Source organism: Ciona intestinalis, unplaced genomic scaffold, assembly GCF_000224145.3.
Source record: "Ciona intestinalis unplaced genomic scaffold, KH HT000087.2, whole genome shotgun sequence".
In the NCBI taxonomy this organism is placed as follows: Eukaryota; Metazoa; Chordata; class Ascidiacea; order Phlebobranchia; family Cionidae; genus Ciona; species Ciona intestinalis.
The window spans coordinates 57,584-72,965 of record NW_004190409.2 but is presented as its reverse complement, the minus strand read 5'-3'; the positions used below and the strand labels follow the sequence as shown (position 1 = coordinate 72,965).

Sequence of the window (15,382 nt, the reverse complement as noted above, 5' to 3'; positions counted from 1 at the left end):
TCTATGTTTGGTATATATGATGTTATGTAAGATATACGATGTCTATGTTGGTATATATGATGTCTATGTTTAATATATGATGTCTATGTTTAATATATGATGTCTATGTTTGATATATGATGTCTATGTTTAATATATATAATGTCTATGTTTTACCCCTGCGTTGTTTAGGGTGTTCGAGCACCTTGGGGGTTTCCCCACCCCATGCACCCCGTCAACCACCTGCTCCCTACTCGACGAACGGACTCTGCTCTCCCATGCCTCCGGTGGTAATGACATCACAATGTCCGATGCAGTCAAGCGGTTCCGATACTTTTCTCTCCACAACGGGGCGCTGTTGAGCCTGCTTGAGGATAACCTTGGAAATGAACAAGGTTTTATATTATTTCTACGTTGTGAATATATCTAAATGGAGATCCCATTAACAGAGCCGGTCCCGACAGTAACCATGGTAATCCGAGGGGTGAGCGGACGTAAAGTGTGGGCCGGTCAACTACGACAAACACCAAGGTACCAACTTAATTGGCTGCTACTTCTGTATTTGGATGTGAGTGACAAACATTATCCAACCCATCTTACCCCAACCAACCCATCTTACCCCAGGGAGGACGACATGACCCCCGACAGTTACCTCACCCAGCACGATCGACCTAGCCCCGAATTAGACAGGGGAACCCCCACCAAACCCTATTATCGTACTTTCCCTGAGGAGGTTGACAACATACCTCTCGTCAACGCAGACGTGAGCATCCCGTTGCTGTCTGAGGTTCCCGACCCTCAGGTACGTAACCCTCATGTTGTAGTCCCATATAATACAGGGGGTTACCCATCTCACCCAGTATTCTTTGCAGCAAATGATCGAAATATCGAAACTCGGCAAATTGATTGAAACTCAGATCCAATATGACGAAGAAGTAACTAGGTAAACCCCCCTAACCCCCTATAACCCCAACTAACCCCCACTCCCACAGACAAGTGAACGCAACTCATGAACCCATGCATGGTTGTACCCCCCTTCCCCCCACCAATGAATTCCAATCAGCGCGGTTATTGTTATCGCACATGAACCATCTGACGCTGGGATCGGTGAAAGCGAACATGGACGAACGACGTGGCCCAGATGTAAGTTGCGATGATCCCACTATGGCCTCAGGGGTTTAAATTTAATAAACCAGTTACAAACGAAACTTCAAAACATGGTTGAACTTCAATGCACAGACGGAAGAGTTTAACTAAATAATGAAACGTGAAGTAGTTGTGAACGTCGCCAAATTCTTCTACTGAACCCACATGACCCCAATACCCCGTTAAACAGGTGTACATTTACTCCAAACAAAGTTACTCAAAACAATGTGGCAAAATTTTGGTAGTTTTAAAAAGTATCGGCAGATATGAATTAACCTTATACGTCCGGCCCACAGCTTGTGATGCTCGCATCCAACGAACCAAGTTTTGCAGCCGACCTCGTTAGTTTGGACACCACCCCCTCACGTCATCATGACACCGTGTTCGCGTTTTACATCAAACAAGGACAAACCAAGCGTGACGAGGTTTGTATCATGTAGGGGGGGCTCCAACTTTATAACCTGGGGTTTCCCCTTAGATTCTGCGCAACGTCAGCGATCCGGGAATTTCCCTTCACCCAGCGTTTGGGGAGTTCCTGTTATCGTTGGGTTGGGTGGTTCCCGTGGCAACTCATCCCGGGTGGAATGGACGTGGTTCGTCGGGGATGGACTCTCTAGGGACAACTAGTGGTAGGTTGTTACGTGGGTGACTATGTCCAGTATATATAATCAACTATGACATCACAGACTCCATAAATCTGAACGACCATCCACCGGGGGTGTTTAACGGAGACGAGTATTTACTTTATTACGCTGATTGTGGAACAGAGGTTGCGTTCATTGTACCAAGGTTACCACCGGGTGGAGCAGTGGAGGTCGACGGGGAGGAAAGTCGTTCAACCGTGAAGTTGTCGCTCGATCTATCGACCACTGCTTCTGTGACATCACAGGTATTATTGTGACATCACAGCTACCATTATGGGCGTATGTGTTCTTCAGCAAAACACTTAACGGCAATTGCTTCAACCCAGTGGTCACTAATGGGTCGTCTAAATTATCAGCCATACATAAAACCATCACCCACAAAGTTACATAAACCCCCCATTCAAGGAAAGCCCCACCAGCCCCACCAACCCAAGCCTTCCTCGGAAGAAACCGTTCACCCCACGTCCCCAAGCCACCCCGGATGCCCCTATCGCCCTCGTGTGGGCAGAGACGTACGATTGTTTTGGTGGGTTGCCCTCCAGTGGTTGCGTCACGGTTCATTAACCATCAATTTATTGCAGAAAGTTTCGACGTTAACGAGGTTGTGGTCGATCTTTCGCTGGATGAAGCAGATCTAAAGTAACATAGATATCTTATATTACTAACATAGATATCATAAACAAACAAAGCTATCTTATATTCTATCGTAACCACCAATTGTATTATAAGTATAAAAAAACCGACTATATATATTACATCATATTTGTGATTGTCATAGAATAAAGGACCCGGTCGTGATATTCATTCACCCACTGGAGAGCGGGTTGTTCCGTTTGTTGGTGAAGGGGCAAAACGCAACAAAGGGAGGGGTAGCAGCGCCTCTAGTGTCAGGGATGGTGGTTAGTCGACGCGGGCTCGGTAAGTGGGGGTTGAGGGGTTCTATATGGGTGAGGTCCTACAGTGAGGCATGTCATGGGACCTGGGATTTAAACCAGAGTTGGCTCATTGTTCCCTGGGTGTTGGGGTAATGTTCCGTGGCAACATCATCAACCTAAACTACACACAGGGGGGGCAGTGAGGATGACGTGCGTTAATATTTGCAATCGACGACGACTTGGTAGCGACAACCACGTGCCACCGCATGTCAAACGAAAGCAAGCCATCAACGAAATATCTTCAAAATATCAACGTCGATGCACACAGCCAGACTTCTATACATCTATATTCACGGAGGGTATTATGACATCATCAAACAACAATGAAATGCTCGCAGCTCAATCATGAGGTCATAATAAATATATAATCTAGTACTTGTGATGTCATAATGTGCAATGTTGTATATATTAAATGATTGTGATTACAATATATTGAGTGTGAGTACGGATGTTGGATTTAATATGTATTTAAAACTTCATGGGTCTTGAGTTAATATGGCGAATACCATCATGAATGTTCAATATTTTCAAATACTTGTTCAAACAAACTTGGATGTCACGCAAACACGAATATGGTTTATCTACAAGGCTTAAACTTAGTGTTTATAAACGACATCTCCCAGTAGATCCTCGTCTTTTTGTCCATAATGTCATGTTTCTTGGTCAGTTGTGTGAACGACGTTGTTTTTCGTCGGTGTTGCGCGCCTCTTACATTGTCCGTTGTGATGAACAACTTATACCCCACCCCCTCCAACCTGGTGAACAAATTATACAACACTTTACACCTACGGCCATGGTCTGGGTGCATGAGGGGGCCTGGTAAGTGAACCTCCATCGAGAAATGTTGGATTCGTTCGTGCATTCCTGTGTCCAAGATCTCGCGCATGACCTGTGTTACGTCATGAATTAAATAACATTATGACATCATAACCACATAATATGCACCTGATCTTCAAACCCCCCCGTGAGCGGGTCATCCGTGTCAACCTTCAAGTATTCGATACAATCACCCACGTGGTTTAGGTAGCGATGGACGGAAGCTGAAAAGTAAAGTCATATAATGTAAGTAACTTATTTATCCTCGCATGGCGGGGCGGTATGGCTGATAATTTAGACAATCCGTTAGTGACCACTGGGTTGGAGCAATTGCCTTTACCTGTCTTGCCCAAAGACACATACGCACCCCAGCATCGAGTCTTGAACCCATTACCTCTGGTCCATAAGCGAACATTTGTGCCATTGCGTGTTACATGCCACCTTTATGACGTCAACGTGACGTCACTTACCCAACGTCATCAGCTTCCATCCATATTCGTTGCTTTCTATGTCGCGACTCGCTATCCCCACCTTGTGGTACTTCACCCCGCTTTCACGAACCAACCCGTCCTTAAGCTCGATGCCTACGCCATAAACAATATCGTAGTAATGACGTCATAGACGTGACGTGTCAAATGACGTCATCACTTACTTGGATCAAACGAATGCACCTCGCAACCTTTCCTCCCCATGACATCATCAAAGCTGAAGTCCCTCCCCACCCCGAAAGAATAAACAAGACACTTGGAGTCGCTCTTCCATACGTCATGGCAAACCGGGTAAGCACCGTCACCGTCCCGTCTTCCCCCAGCCATCTCCATGTTCGAACACTCATACTGCAAAAAAGGGAATTAGAAGAAAAACGACAGGTATAAACATGCTACGGTTTGCTTGAGTAAAAACTTGAATAAAATCGCGGCTGCCAGACCTAACATACATTATGACGTCACAACAGTACATACCTTGATGTCATAAACGTAATTCCACAGTCTCTCGAATGCTTCGGCTGTTTCCTCTCTGCTCATTGGTGGAGCTGAAATTTAAACATTAACGACGTCACAATACTTTATTACGACCTCACAATATTTTATTATGACGTACGTACCTGTTCGCCTTGATTTTCGAACAACTTCGAACAAAATTAAAAGAACCAAACACATCGTGACGAGAAGCAACTTGGTTGAAGCCATGGTGGGTTTTGATACGAAGTGACTGAAGTCGCAACCGGTTGGTGCGGTTGTTGCCTCAGGCGCGCAGCAGCCAATCAACGACAAGCAAACCTGCAACGTAATACAAACATGTGTGACGTAACAATCACTGTTTGCAACGAAACAATGCATTACGTAATCGTCGTCGAGGATTAAAGTATTTTGGGTAAGATAGGCAATGACGTCACTATAGATAAGAATTTGCAATATTTCCGTATCCTCGTATTGCCGATGCCTTGGTAACGGTTCTTCTGAAAAACAAAAACAAGATTAAAATACCTTCATAGTTTATGTGGCTGGCGTTGGTGGAAAGCCACTACGGCACGACAAGCCCCCAGCCAATGGTAGTGGGTTTCTACTTCTTAGGTGAGAAACCCTTGCTGGATAGACCCGCAAGGAAAAGAAACCAAGAAAAACAACAAAGTTAGTACGGTGCTACAACAAATATATAACAACAACTCATACACGCCAACAAACACATTACATGGTCATTGAAACATCGGCAAACAAAAAGGTGCATGCCACCAAGCGGCCACCTGCAAGGAGTCAAAGCCAACAACGGCCCTGCATCAACCGGCCGCTTATTGAGAAAACATGTTGGTACCGCGATACTCTCGTCATATCTTCACACAATATAATATCGCCCGGCTGTTACGCACCGCATCGACCGTTACGACATACTGTGGCTGGTACGTACCGCTAAAAACGGCGACGTCCACGTAACAAACCCGCAGCTGTAACGTAACTAAACCGACCGTGACGTAACCGCACCGAACGCAGGGTCATGACGTTGCTGACCCACCGCATCAACGTATAGCGTAATTGTGACGTGGCCATCATCCCAATTACGTCACACGCGATGTAGTGTTAAATTAAAATAGACGTTAACTAAACCATGGGGGAACTTTATATTATAATTGAAGTTAATTTTATTTAGGCATTAGGGGATTAAAAGTTGGTGTGTGTATTATACTGCGCGTTGATATTACTCGAGTATATGTGTACCAAGACAAGAGTTCTCGCAAAGCAAACCGAGACAATACAAAACCGCTGTAAGATTCAAGTCCTGACAGATAAACCACTACAGTTGGTAACTTAGTAAGATCGTTGCAACAATTCCTTTGCATTTATTTCAAATACATGTAAACAAATGCACTTTTAAGAGTGCATAGAACGCTGGCAACATTAGGTCCAGCAAAAGTAGCTGGCAACACTGTAAGAGTGCACCAGCACACACACAAACACATTCATACATTAACACTAAATCTGAATCACCTTAAACCGCGCGGCATCTCTTTATTGTCGACATCGTCTGTAAAACAAAACGTTATTTAATTAATATGATCTTCGTGTGGTTGGGCAACAGCCATGACAGGGGGTATCTGGAATAACTAAATCACTTCAAACGTTCGTTACTTCACACAAGACACACATTTTACCAAAACTACGATTTTTAATCTTTAAAGTTACCCTTTGCATAGTATGCTTGTTACGTCATAATATCTTTCTCATTCGCGAGAGAATCTTTTCAGATCTTTCGGGATCCTCCGTGACGTCTCGCACACATGTTCTGCAATATAAACGAATAGGAAACAACTGGAATGTGACGTAACAATCAACATACTTAGAAGGCTCTGCTGTTACGTCATCACTGCTTCGTGACGTGTATCTTCTACGTCATCTGAAACAACCGGTATACGTAACAATGCATACTGTGACTTATTTAACATTCTTACTCACCTATTCTTTGATCTTCTTTCTTCGCGTGTACACCTGTAAATAAACCTATACACACTTAAACCTACAAACACCTCAAACCGGCATCCTTATATTGGCGTCTTCGTCTTTGTTCTTCATCTGTAAAATGAACGTTATTTTAATTAATACGATCTTACACAACCCAACTACGGTCGATGGGTAAATTTATTTTAGGCTTAAATTACCTTGCGCTTTTTTCTTTCTTCGTCTTGTCTTGTCTGTAACAATCGGAATTCTTAGGATTTATTGAAAATGATTGTTACGTCATAATTACCTTCTTACTTGCGAGTGAGAGAAGCAGCGGGAAGCAGTGGCAGGATCCTCTGTGACGTCACATACCCATGTTCTGTAGAATAAACAACCATGAAACAACTTTTATTATGACGTAACAATCGACTTACGAAGCAGGTTCTTCTGTTACGTCATCACTGCTTCGTGACGTCACACGTAATCTAAAACAACCAATGTAAGTAACAATGCATAATGTGATTAACAATACATTCTTACTCACCTATTCTTTGATCTTCTTTCTTCACGCGTATATACCGCCGCAAAAAGAAATCGAATCGCGTCGACGCAAAGCGCGTATGGGGCCCCATGAAAAAAGTCGCGAAACGCAAGCGTCGAAGAAACCGTATCGCGTCGCAAATTACGCTTCAAGATAATATAATAGTAGTAGTAACAATAATCATAATAAGTTAAGGGTAGTAATAGCATAGTAGTTAAGTTAGTAATACAATATTAATGCTACTAATAAACCTTCCCTCAAAGTCTTGAACCAGAAACACATGGCTGCTACTAAACTTGCTGGTAAGAAACTAACTTCATCTAAACTGTAACGTGGTGTAAATACCACGGGTTGTAAGGACAGCGTTTTATGCGAGAGGCAATCAACGAAAAGCGGGGAGGCGTAATTTAGGATCGCGGCGAATTTTTAAACCGTTAGTTGGTGCTAAAGAGCACAAACATAGAAAACAGTTCTAATATTACCAAAACAAACTAAAACTGGGAAAAAGGTTTAGGTGAGAATATAATAATAGGGTGGGGAAAGTTGGAATATTGTTGTTTTTTTAGGTCAAGTTAAACAATGGAATTGCCTTCTTATGTCCGTGAAGCTGTAGAAAGACAAAACGAGTTTCTGTACAAACAAGTAATGAAACTAAGAAATGAAAATATGAAAAGAAAGTATTTACAAACGAAAATACGGTGGTCGCATGGGATAATACAAGGCAACGACGTACTTACTAAATATTTGACGGGTTGCCCTTCGTATAAAATGTTTGAATGGGTTTTGCAGCTGGTTGTTAAAGATGGGAGTGGTATACTGCATGACCAACTCATGGTTACCCTCATGAAGATCAAACTTGATGTTGATGACAATTATTTAAACTTATTATTTCACAACATGAATGCGCAGTCGGTGATTCCTCCTTGGTCAAACTCCTTATACGTCAACCTATCTCAACTTATACAATGGCCGCAGAATTCAAAATCAAAATATGTTGTGAATATAATAGAGCTTCGTCCCAACTTACATGTGGTTGTTGTTTTTACGATGAACGGAACTATTTGTTTCATATCAGAGGCCATTGTGAGGTCATCAAAGTTATTGTTCGATGAATGTAACTTCAAAGAAAAATTGAAAGAAAATGAGGAAATGATTGACGTGAAACACAAACTATTGCATAAACTTGTGAATAACGATGGTGGTTCAAATCTGCACGAAACCCAACTAGAAGATGATTCCCCATTGTACATGGAAGCCGCTGCAACTATCAAGACATCGATGGAAAAACTTAATTCATTTGCGGTGTTCAATAACACCAACTTTAGTTATTATAAAAACATGAATGGGATGCTAAAAATCGCAGCAGCAATCGTGAACTTCCATTAAAAATCCCAATCCTGTTGCTTGAGGTGTTACAAGCGGCTAGCATGCGCACACATTTATAATATCTTTATTTCATCTGGGACAAAAGGCACAAACAGTATTTCATCGATAAAATAATTTAAGGCAAAGCAGCAAAACAGATATTATTATTGCTTAAAAATATTTTGATTTAATAAAAATGTTTTATTTAGAATTTCAATTCATTTAATTTATTCATCAACACATTAAATAATGAACAATATGAGAATATTTCAAATATAATTCAATAAAAAGTGCATTCACCTAGTGTTGCAAAATATATTTACACAAAAACAAATAAAAATCAACCTAAAATAATCCAGCCGGTGTTACAACGCAGCTTTCCTGGTGGTTTGTGGAAACTTTGAATAATACCAAACTTGAACAAGAATCGCAACGTCGAGGCAAACTTGCAAAATACCACAAATCCAAAACTGCGCAGGAGCCGAGTTCATGATGAAATATGTGCTTTTAAAAATATCTCCGCTTGTCCACATTAACACCATCTGCAAACTATGGTCAGAAATGAATGATCTTGTGCAACAAATATTATAACAAAACACCAGTTGATTATTCAGCAAACGACACGATTGGAATCTCTGGATTTGCCCGCCAAGTATACACACCCAAACTTATTCATAAATATAATTTAAATGCATTAACGAACGCCAGCGTTTATAAACAAGAAAAATATATATGTTCATTTACCTCATGCCCACAGTCGATTTATTTTGATGATTTCTGTAAAATTGTGGCACGCCCAGCATGGCTTCTGTAAAAACTGCGAGGAATCCTATAGTTTCGACGAACACGACGGAACTATTGAACAAATATGTTGTGTAACCACCAACAGCTGTGAACATCAGCACAGCTTGAACGTAATCGGAAAACCGCGTCCATTTCCAAAAGTAACGGTGATCAAAATCTGGATTTAATTGAATTAATCAACACGGAGCACATTTATAATTCAACAAAGTTTGTGTGTGTAATCAAACATGAAACAGTAATTTTTATAAATCTCCTAATAAACAAAATCATGAATTATCCTTAATGTGTTTACATTTCCACACCAACCGCTCGCCCACCTCATCCAACTCATCATCTATTTAGTATTTTCTACAAAACTTTTCCCAAACACAAAGTTAATCAACATCAACACTAGGGATGCACATTACACAATGATTCGGTATCCTAGGATATCCCAAAATACTTTATTTCGAATCTTTTTGTATTTATAAGAAAAAACGTACGAAGCCAAAACAGCCAAGCCTTAAAAAGATCCTGCCGAACGTTTTCTCTCAAAAACCCCATAAACACAATTTTTTTTTTCAAAATTATTAATTTTTAAAAAATGTTATTATAGTTCAAGAGATGACGTGTGATGACGTCATTAAACAGAATACCGAATCCCGTAATTAGATTCGAATACAAATGGATTCGAAATTCTGTAATGTGCATCCCTAATCGACACACCAAGAGGTTTCACAGATATATGAATAAACATCCACGTGAATCAAGTTGGATAACATTTTACTAGTTTAGAGTTCTTACCAATCATAACCAATTAAATTAACAAAATATTCAAGCTATTCATATTTTCCCTACCAATAAAAGCCCTTCTTCTTGAGCTGAGGTCGTGCATCATTTGAACATTAACGCAAAGATCGAGCATCGCAAGCATTGTAAGGATCATGATAATGCTTTGTAACAACAACGGTAATTCAAATCTCCGGCCAAACCTAAACCAAGGCATTGATTGTTCGTTCAACTTTCCAATCATGAATTACACAATAAATGACATATTAACACTTTCGGCACCGCATTAATTTAAATAATTAAACACTGGGTGACTTGTGAGTTTGTTAAATTTTCAATAATCCATGAATTACAATTGAAGAATTGTACAACAGTAAGCAACGTAAAACCAAGAAACGATGGGACGTCAATGTTTTCCGTTTGTGCGGGCTTAAAACATTACTACCACCAACTCCTTACTTCGGACGGTTTTTAAACAAAAACGGTTTATTTTCACAAATGCGTTGCGCAACCAGAGTTGTAGCACATTGTTTGCATTATTTCTAAACCACCCAGCAGATAACCCCTCTCTGTCACCTTTTTACCACTGTTGCTATACGACATGCCTTGTTGGATTTTAGCCTGTGCAGTTACCAAATTTTCTTTGTTTGATTCATTGTAACGAAGTTTCGGGGTCATTATTATTTTCAGTCAGAAATATTGCGCAGAATTTCGATAAAAAATGTTCAAGTGTCGTGTTTATTTCCGCCCAAATACAAACTAATGGAGGAGGAACCCAATATTTTATATTTAGTTTTAAATATTTTTAAAGATTCAGATTCGAAAAGTAATCCTGTGTGTATGCAATATTTCTAGATAGTCAAACCTCAAACGCTCAATTAAAAATTTTATTTTTATACTTTTTTGCCAAAATAATGCGAATAAAAAAACCTGAAGTTGCAATAAAATAATATACGAAGTTAATTTAAAAAAAAAAAAACATGTTTGGGCGTTCATATTAATGACTAGGGATGCGCCGAGCCGAGCCCGAACTCAAAAGCTTGTGCCCGAGCGTCTCCTTTTTTGATGCTCGGCGCTCGGCTGCAATCTGGGCCGAGCGCCAAGCCTCATATGCTATTGCTATAATGTTGCATGCGAGACCGAAAAATATTAAAAATGAAAAAAGTAAAGCTACTAAAAGATAACGAGACTAGTCAGCGTAGCTTTCTCTTTAATTATTTTTCGTTCAGTGTGAATTTTCTTTTTCGCAAGTAACGAATTGCATTGTCAGCGAATTTGCCGGTGTCGAATTACACGAGCGCCCAATGTTTCCGTATCTTTATAATGGAATAATATAAACTGCTGCGACCAGGGGGGCTGTTTTGTTATCATGACAGGCCCCATTTCCGCAAACTCACATATATTATTATTTTATTAAAAAGACGTTTCTAATTTAGTATAAACAATGTAATATTAGTCTTAATTAACCGCATAAAGTAGAATAGATATATTAGTGTGCAAGACAAATATCGTAAATACCTGCATGACATACGTTTTTTGAATGCGCTGGTTGCCACGCTGCCTGCATCAGTTATAAATAATTTTTAACTAAATATTTTTTACAATTTGCATCACTGGAAATTACGAAACTAGACGTCTTTTTAACCGCAAACCACGTGCCTTGTATTATTTTGATTAGCGAGGCTTTTCGGCTGAATAGGAACGCATTCTCGTACGCCTTTCTCCTTAATTATGTCATAGGTGCTCGGGCTCGTGCCCAGCTTTTCGTTGAAGCTCGGCGCTCGGCGAACCCGAGCTTTTACAACTTCAGCACATCCCTATTAGTGACCTACGCCACCCCATGGCAAATTCCTCAAAATTTATCCATTGCCAAGGTTTTAGCCAAGGTGACAAAACCAAACTTTACAACATCATAATTGTAATGATCAGATTATAAAACATTGAAGTTTGAACTATTGTTGGTAATCATTTTAGCAGCAGCAGTAATGAAAAAATTGTAAAATGGTAATATTGCGTAAAATATGCTTGAAATTGTCAGAAACAGCTGATCATAAGGTCACAATCTGATTGGTCAAAAATATCGTAATCTCAAAGCAGATGTTTACATTTAGTCTCAAACAGCCTAAAACAAACATATGTACGTGTGGTTTACCACTGATTCAAAGGGAACCACTGGCGTAAAGTTACGGGGTTGCAGGCAACTCTTTGATTTTCTCCAGACTAATAATGCGTAAGGAATTACTATTTCGTAATAAACATGCTGCTTGGCTGAGGAAAACATTGTATATAAATATAAAGCAGTGTTAAAAACGTTTTAGGCAGTTTATTCCCGCGATATTTCGTTCTGGAAACCTACTATTTCCGACGGACGGGTCTTCGTTTGTAAGATAACCACACACTCATGGGGGCTTGCTGAAAGACGCATGCGACATAGCTACTGTGACGTCACTCGCCGGGCAATCAGATCCGATCGTTTCTCATTACACGGACTCGCCGAAGCAATCGCAACAATGACAAAAACGTTAAAACGTATATATTATGTGTGTTGGCACCAAAGATCATTGTTACTGGAAGGTATATATACGTACAATGGCGTTGAAAGTTTTACTCAAACTATTCATTAAAAAGTAAAGTTTTGCCAGATTTGAAAGTTGGATTTGCATGATTGCAAAACATTGCAAATGTAAGTCTATGCGTCCATTCATAACTTGGAAATCAAAATAAATATTCATAAAATATTTAACTTACCAAAAAAATATTCTCAACAGGTTTGCAATTAAAAGAACAAGACAAACGTAAGTTGAAAATCCGTCAGAATTCTCAGATTTTTTGATCGCCCTGTATTGTGGTACGTAAGGTACAACCCCCCCAACCACCATAGCCCCCGACGCTATCCATTTAACCGCATTCTCTAAGATTTCAACAGCTCCGAAGTAATTATAAGTGAATGGCATCTTTCATTCAAATCTGAAACTTCAATTTTATAATTTGAAACCATTTATATAGGCAGTTATTTTCATATGACAGTTACGTCACAAAAGTAATAATTACATCATAATAAATTGTAAACCATAACAATCGTTCTTCCTTTGTTACGTCATAATCGTTATTCCCGAACACGAACAAACAGCATTGTTTGTGTTGATTGTTTAGGTTTGATTAAATAAGATGGGACCTGGGTCGACCCCTCCCGTTAATGCTTTTTAGTTTTTACCAAAATTTATTCTAATCTTAGCTGGTACATTAATTATTTCGAAGTTTGTGATTATTTGCATATTTTATTAAGATTGAATAAACTAGTTTTGGTTTGGATAAAATCACATTTAAAATAATTATGTTTAATATCTTTGTTATGCAAATGTACGAACCAAGATTAGAATAAGTTTAATATCTTAAACTACCGCCACTAAAACATTTTGAAAGCTCAAACGTTGAAGATGACTAAAATAGAATTACTTGATTGTCAACAGAATCGCAGCTTATTTACTTTCACGCCGCATCTTTGGTGATTAAACACGGGTGCTTTTGGTGTGAGCACCTGTCGAACATTGTAGCAACATCGAGGCTCGAACTTGCGATACTCGGGTTTCGACGACCCGCCCCAACCCCTCAGCCACGCGCCCGGTTGTTGCTTCGATGCCGAAACAACTCGATGTCGAATCGACTTTTCCAGGAAAGTAAATAAGCTGGGTAGAAAATGTAGAGAAATATATTTTGTTAAATATTTTGTAAGAAAAAAGGCAGAAGTTGATGAAATATAATAAGACTGTTTAATCTAACAGAGAGTTTGTTGCGGAAATATTTTAATTTATAGAATTGGTGAAGATATTTGTAAATATAAAACATGTATGTATCACCATTGTGTATAACTCAATCTCTTTATATAAAACTGACAAAGTATGTTTAGATCAAACCGCTAATTTTTATAATTCATGTTTGTGAATGAAGAATGCGTGTTGAACAATGTACCCAAATTATTATCAACAAAGATTTCAACAAAACGCCCAGCACTACAATGTCCCACGGCCACAACAACAACAACAACAGCAACAACAGCAGCTTCAAGCACCCATGTATCAACATGTAGCAAGCAACGGACAAGCGAGGACTTACCATCAATTACCGAACACAACCCATAAGTTCATGACATCAAATGCAATGTTGGCTCAATATCCGGGCATGCATTCTCTACCAAACACACCCAGCCACCATGTACCCAATGAACAACACTGGCAAAGTTTGGCAAATAATCTTACGATGCAGAATAATTTAAGCATGAGTTCGTCACAACAGCGACAGTTACTAAACACATCCATCGGTGGAATGCGTCAACCAAACCATATGCGTCAAAGTACATCCAACAAACCCCCCCACCTACCTCAGCCAACAAGCGTACACCACCCGTTATCCCCTCACCCTAACTTACCCTCCCCACCACACACAGTAAGACGACCAACCAACACCCAGCACCCCCCCACTGTAATCCACACACCCCCGGTATCCAGTCCCCCCAACCAACACATGCACCCCTTGAACCACTTATTGGCATCACAGGTCCACCCCCCCTCGAACACGATGGCCACACCCCCTCCACACCTCCCCCCCACTATGAGAGCCAGGGTTGAAACTCCCGAAACAATTCGTCAGAAACCAGCAAATCAAATAAATGACCAACCAATCAACATGAAGCAGGTACATTGGTATAAATTGAATATTGAAAGTAGAATAACCCCGACACACACAGGCTAGCAACGTACAACCAACCACGACGCATCGGACAAGATCAACTTCGCAACAATCTGGTGGGTTTTAAATTATGTTTTTGTTGCTTGACTTTTTTATGTTTTCAGTTTTAAAATTAAATAAATAAATATATAAGATATCTATGATATATATAAGATATCTATGATATATATAAGATATCTATGATATATATAAGATATCTATGAATATATATAAGATATCTATGTACCCACAGATGCGAGCTCAATAACATTAGACGAAGATTCGGACAACGATGTTCGAATGCCGGGTGAATGTTTGTTTGTTTTTAATTTAATATAAATATATTTACTTTCTCGTGTTGTGTAGTGGTGGAAGATAAGACAAGGATCATAATTGATGACGATATCGAAATAGTTGGAACAACACAAGCTGAGATTATGTCGCATATGAGGTCGGATTGTCCCATTTATAAGTTCACGTAAGTTGTAATATGTTGTGTCTATGTTGTCAATACTTATTATATTATGACTTCACAGACGTGTAGATAAAGTAGACACACCCGTTGACCAATCAAACGTGAGGTTTTGTCGGAAATGTTTTTGTTACATTTGTGACAAAGTTGCTTCAAAGGTAAGATAACAACATGTTGTTCTTGTTGTTGTTTATATGATGGTTGTGTTGCAGTGTGAGGTGTGGGGTGCGGGGGTTGCACCTCATTGTAACGCG

General features: G+C 39.8%; 3 protein-coding genes, 1 long non-coding RNA gene and 3 other non-coding genes across 10 annotated transcripts in view; 2 read left to right on the top strand and 5 right to left on the bottom strand.

The window, feature by feature from the left end:
• LOC100184306 (ral GTPase-activating protein subunit beta) overlaps positions 1-3,144 on the top strand; it is a 7,013-nt gene extending 3,869 nt beyond the window's left edge. Inside the window, 12 exon segments of the mRNA XM_026838442.1 lie at positions 146-374; positions 429-510; positions 604-781; positions 840-922; positions 972-1,122; positions 1,422-1,550; positions 1,604-1,754; positions 1,812-2,014; positions 2,175-2,295; positions 2,351-2,408; positions 2,548-2,687; positions 2,836-3,144. Of these exon segments, the coding sequence (XP_026694243.1) occupies positions 146-374; positions 429-510; positions 604-781; positions 840-922; positions 972-1,122; positions 1,422-1,550; positions 1,604-1,754; positions 1,812-2,014; positions 2,175-2,295; positions 2,351-2,408; positions 2,548-2,687; positions 2,836-3,053 (1,743 nt within the window). The 3' untranslated portion in view covers positions 3,054-3,144.
• A 3-nt stretch (positions 3,145-3,147) lies between these two features.
• On the bottom strand, positions 3,148-5,051 carry LOC100183509 (methyltransferase-like protein 24). 2 transcript variants are annotated; one of them, XM_026838443.1, is made up of 7 exons: positions 5,008-5,051; positions 4,626-4,800; positions 4,483-4,553; positions 4,173-4,356; positions 3,991-4,104; positions 3,650-3,744; positions 3,148-3,593 (listed from the first exon to the last, which is right to left on the bottom strand). In XM_026838443.1, exons 1-7 carry the CDS (start codon positions 5,011-5,013, stop codon positions 3,282-3,284), a joined length of 957 nt encoding a protein of 318 aa, XP_026694244.1. In that variant the 5' UTR covers positions 5,014-5,051; the 3' UTR covers positions 3,148-3,281. The 2 variants fall into 2 exon arrangements, with proteins under 2 accessions (XP_026694244.1, XP_002123579.3); XM_002123543.4 differs by having other exon boundaries at positions 4,626-5,035.
• On the bottom strand, positions 4,123-4,172 carry mir4026 (microRNA 4026). Its single transcript, NR_034420.1, has one exon. It is a non-coding gene; the product is annotated as a microRNA 4026 (primary transcript).
• Positions 4,569-4,625, bottom strand: mir4021 (microRNA 4021). Its single transcript, NR_034415.1, has one exon. It is a non-coding gene; the product is annotated as a microRNA 4021 (primary transcript).
• A 768-nt stretch (positions 5,052-5,819) lies between the features above and the next one.
• LOC108950270 lies at positions 5,820-7,090 on the bottom strand. Its single transcript, XR_001975156.2, has 6 exons — positions 6,888-7,090; positions 6,761-6,832; positions 6,672-6,704; positions 6,353-6,585; positions 6,199-6,298; positions 5,820-6,040 (listed from the first exon to the last, which is right to left on the bottom strand). It is a non-coding gene; the product is annotated as an uncharacterized LOC108950270 (long non-coding RNA).
• Positions 7,091-8,429: 1,339 nt separating this feature from the next.
• On the bottom strand, positions 8,430-13,405 carry LOC100176476 (PQ-loop repeat-containing protein 1-like). 3 transcript variants are annotated; one of them, XM_009863074.3, is made up of 5 exons: positions 13,388-13,405; positions 12,680-12,904; positions 10,001-10,134; positions 9,104-9,320; positions 8,430-8,901 (listed from the first exon to the last, which is right to left on the bottom strand). In XM_009863074.3, exons 2-5 carry the CDS (start codon positions 12,883-12,885, stop codon positions 8,892-8,894), a joined length of 567 nt encoding a protein of 188 aa, XP_009861376.1. In that variant the 5' UTR covers positions 12,886-12,904; positions 13,388-13,405; the 3' UTR covers positions 8,430-8,891. The 3 variants fall into 3 exon arrangements, with proteins under 3 accessions (XP_009861376.1, XP_009861374.1, XP_002125984.1); XM_009863072.3 differs by having other exon boundaries at positions 8,430-8,908; positions 13,388-13,404; XM_002125948.5 differs by lacking the exon at positions 13,388-13,405 and adding an exon at positions 12,983-13,029 and having other exon boundaries at positions 8,430-8,908.
• A 1,730-nt stretch (positions 13,406-15,135) lies between these two features.
• mir4114 (microRNA 4114) lies at positions 15,136-15,231 on the top strand. The gene has a single exon (NR_034510.1). It is a non-coding gene; the product is annotated as a microRNA 4114 (primary transcript).
• Positions 15,232-15,382: the final 151 nt, after the last annotated feature.